The sequence below is a fragment of the Triticum aestivum genome, chromosome 3B (genome assembly GCF_018294505.1).
Source record: "Triticum aestivum cultivar Chinese Spring chromosome 3B, IWGSC CS RefSeq v2.1, whole genome shotgun sequence".
NCBI lineage: Eukaryota > Viridiplantae > Streptophyta > Magnoliopsida > Poales > Poaceae > Triticum > Triticum aestivum.
Window position 1 is genome coordinate 841,183,710 of NC_057801.1, and position 3,031 is coordinate 841,186,740.

Genomic DNA, 3,031 nt, shown 5'->3' on the forward strand with positions numbered 1-3,031 from the left:
TCGACACGCAATTCCAAAACGTGACTTGTTAGGTGGGTACCAAGTGGCTATCAACAAAAAAATTGCAATCAAAGGTTGGCATTGTACGGAGCAGTGACAAGAAAAGGCTGGAGAATAGTTTGTCTCGTGCACGAAACGAACGGCTGGCTGGACCATTCACGGGAGGTCCCGTGCACGGAAGAATTTCCAGGTTCCACTATATAATGCCCGCATATCTCTGAGTCGTGAGATTCCATACCCAAACTGCTCCTCTCAAGGCAGTTACAATTCGCGTACGGCAACGCCAACTATTTCCACCCAGCCAGTGTCAGTGCCACCTCCAATTCTGTCCACCGACCTTCCATAGGTTGGAGATGAAGCAGACCGTGGTCCTGTACCCCGGTGCCGGCGTCGGTCACGTTCGCCCCATGACAGAGCTCGCCAACGTCTTTCTCAAGCACGGCTACGACGTCACCATGGTGCTCGTCGAGGAGCCCCTTAAGTTGTCAGACTCCGGCACCACCGTCATAGAGCGCACCGCTGCCTCCAACCCGTCCATCTCCTTCCATGTCCTCCCGTCCATCCATGCTCCAGACTTTGCCGCCTCCGGCAAGCACCCTTTCTTACTCATGCTCGAGCTCTTGCACTATTACAACGAGCAGTTCGAAGCATTCCTCTGCGCCGTCGACCGGAAAAGCTTGCACTCTGTTGTCCTCGACATGTTCTGCATTGATGCCACCGACGTTTGCATGAATCTCGGTGTCCCGCCGATGCCAGCGTCTCATCTCATCAAGGAACTACTGGAGCACCCCGAAGATGAGATGTTCAAGGCCATGATGAACATCTGGAAGCGCAATACGGAGACCATGGGCGTTCTCCTGAACACGTTCGAGTCGTTGGAGAGTCGGGCGGTGCAGTCTCTCAGGGGCCCGCTCTGCGTTCCCGAAAGGATCCTGCCTCCGATCTACTGCGTCGGTCCGTTGGTCGGCAAGGGCGCCAAGGATGAGGAAAAAGTAGAGAGGAAAGAATGCCTCGAGTGGCTTGACATGCAGCCCGACCGCAGTGTCGTGTTCTTCTGGTTGGGGAGCAAGGGCACGCTCTCGACAGAGCAGCTGAAGGAGATAGCCATTGGCTTTGAGAGGTCAGGGCAGCGGTTCTTGTGGTCCGTGCGCATGCCTGCAGGAAGCGACAACCCAGAGAAATACTTGGAAGGGTTCCCTGAGCCGGAACTTGACGCGCTCCTGCCTCAAGGGTTCTTAGAGCGGACCAATGGCAGGGGTCTGGTCATCAAGTCGTGGGCACCGCAGATGGACGTGCTCGGCCACAGGGCAACCGGCGCGTTCGTGACACACTGCGGATGGAACTCGGTACTGGAGGCCATTGTGGCTGGGGTGCCGATGTTGTGTCTGCTGCTGGAAGGAGAGCAAAGGATGAACAAGGTGTCCATGACAGAGGGCATGGGCGTCGCTGTGGAGCTGGAGGGATACATGACAGGTTTTGTGAAAGCAGGCGAGGTGGAGGCCAAGGTGCGGCTCGTGATTGAGGGTGAGGAAGGGAGGCATCTCAGGGCCCGGGTAGCTGCTCTCAGGGAAGAGGCCAAGGCGGCCCTGGAGGAAGGTGGCCCGTCGCGGGTGGCGTTTGCCCAATTTCTCTTGGATGTTGATAATCTTGGAAAGCAACTCGGCAATTGACGCACTAGTATGTACATTTATGTTGCCAGCATGTTGCTAGTCCCTGTTTTCAACTTTCATTTTGGTTGCGTGGTCAATAAAGTCACTACTACCTCCGTCCTCTCAAAAATATGACCCATATGGATATAATTCAATTCATAACTAGGCACATTATTCTTAGATTTGATATTCCTTACATTTTAACTATGGATAGTCCATCCATTATTGCCAGAATAGGAAAACATCAAAAAAAAGATGCAGAGGTAACCTCCAGCGTTATTTATGTGAGGTGGATGGGACTGGAACCTCCAATGTATGAAAAATCCCACACATATTCTTTTTGCGGGGGAATTTCAATAGCTTTATTCAAATAAAGGCATTTGCCCAACAGTCAGCCAACATGCTGCTGGTCAGGAAGCTAGGAGTTTTGTCCAACCAGCTTTCAGTCACGTCAATCGTGCTAGAAAGCTTGGTACATATATGAGCCAGGCTGTTAATTGATCTTAATAGATGTTTTTTTTGCAAAAAATCTTAATAGATGTTGAATAACAAAATAATCGAAACTACTAGCAAGCTCTCCAATTGCTATAAAAATTGGTGCCACGACTGAACGAGAGTCATGGCGAGTTGTCTAGAGGTTCACCAACTCTAGGTAATCCGTCTACGGAATGACATTTGTAAATTCCCTAAGCTTGGCGAAGATGACCCATCGGCTCCGCAATGAGAGGGTCAATTACTCTTTGGTATAGCTTACTCCACGCCCGTAGAAATGAACTGGATGATCGAGCAACACGCCCAGCCCCTCCTCTCCCATCTTCTCGCTTGATAGCAGTGTGGGTGTTAATCTTGGCATAATCTGGGTCTCGAGGATGCCACCAACCATGGCCGGGCATCACTAGAGCATGAGGTCCAGGAATATCCACGAGTGTGATGGCCTCCCTAATAAGACGGATAGAGGTTGCCGGGTCGAACCCTTCCTCCTCCTGCGTCAATCTATTTCTAAGGTGCCAAATTGGCCACATGATGAACGATCCCTGCCAATGAACCTATCATCACACAGTGCCCCTGGCCCATATTGATGGATGTAGCCTAGGCATATGGAAGCCGCACCTGCTGCTGTGGCTGGTCCCACAAACGTTTTGGATGTGAACACTTTAGCAGTGCGTGCTCCAGATATTCATCCATAGCCATACATATTTTGCAAAGACCAATCTGCCTTGTATGACTAAGATTGAGGGTTCAGTTCAATAAGTTTCGTGAGTGTTTTTTAGGAATGAAACACTTCACAGAGACGTGTGAATGTGTGAAAGATAAGTGTGAAACACTTGGCACGCTTTACACAGCCCCATGTGTCAAACGCTAAAAAGACAAGGGAGAGAGTT

At 50.7% G+C, this 3,031-nt stretch overlaps 1 protein-coding gene across 1 annotated transcript; it reads left to right on the forward strand.

Annotated features, from left to right (window-relative positions):
- The first annotated feature begins 244 nt into the window (after nt 1-244).
- Nucleotides 245-1,833, forward strand: LOC123067019 (anthocyanidin 5,3-O-glucosyltransferase). Its single transcript, XM_044489979.1, has one exon. It carries the CDS (start codon nt 354-356, stop codon nt 1,668-1,670), a length of 1,317 nt encoding a protein of 438 aa, XP_044345914.1. The 5' UTR covers nt 245-353; the 3' UTR covers nt 1,671-1,833.
- The last annotated feature ends 1,198 nt before the right edge of the window (nt 1,834-3,031 follow it).

What these genes read in the sequence shown, in the direction of transcription:
- LOC123067019 (XM_044489979.1), top strand. Translation starts at nt 354, where the DNA reads ATGAAGCAGACCGTGGTCCTGTACCCCGGTGCCGGCGTCGGTCACGTT.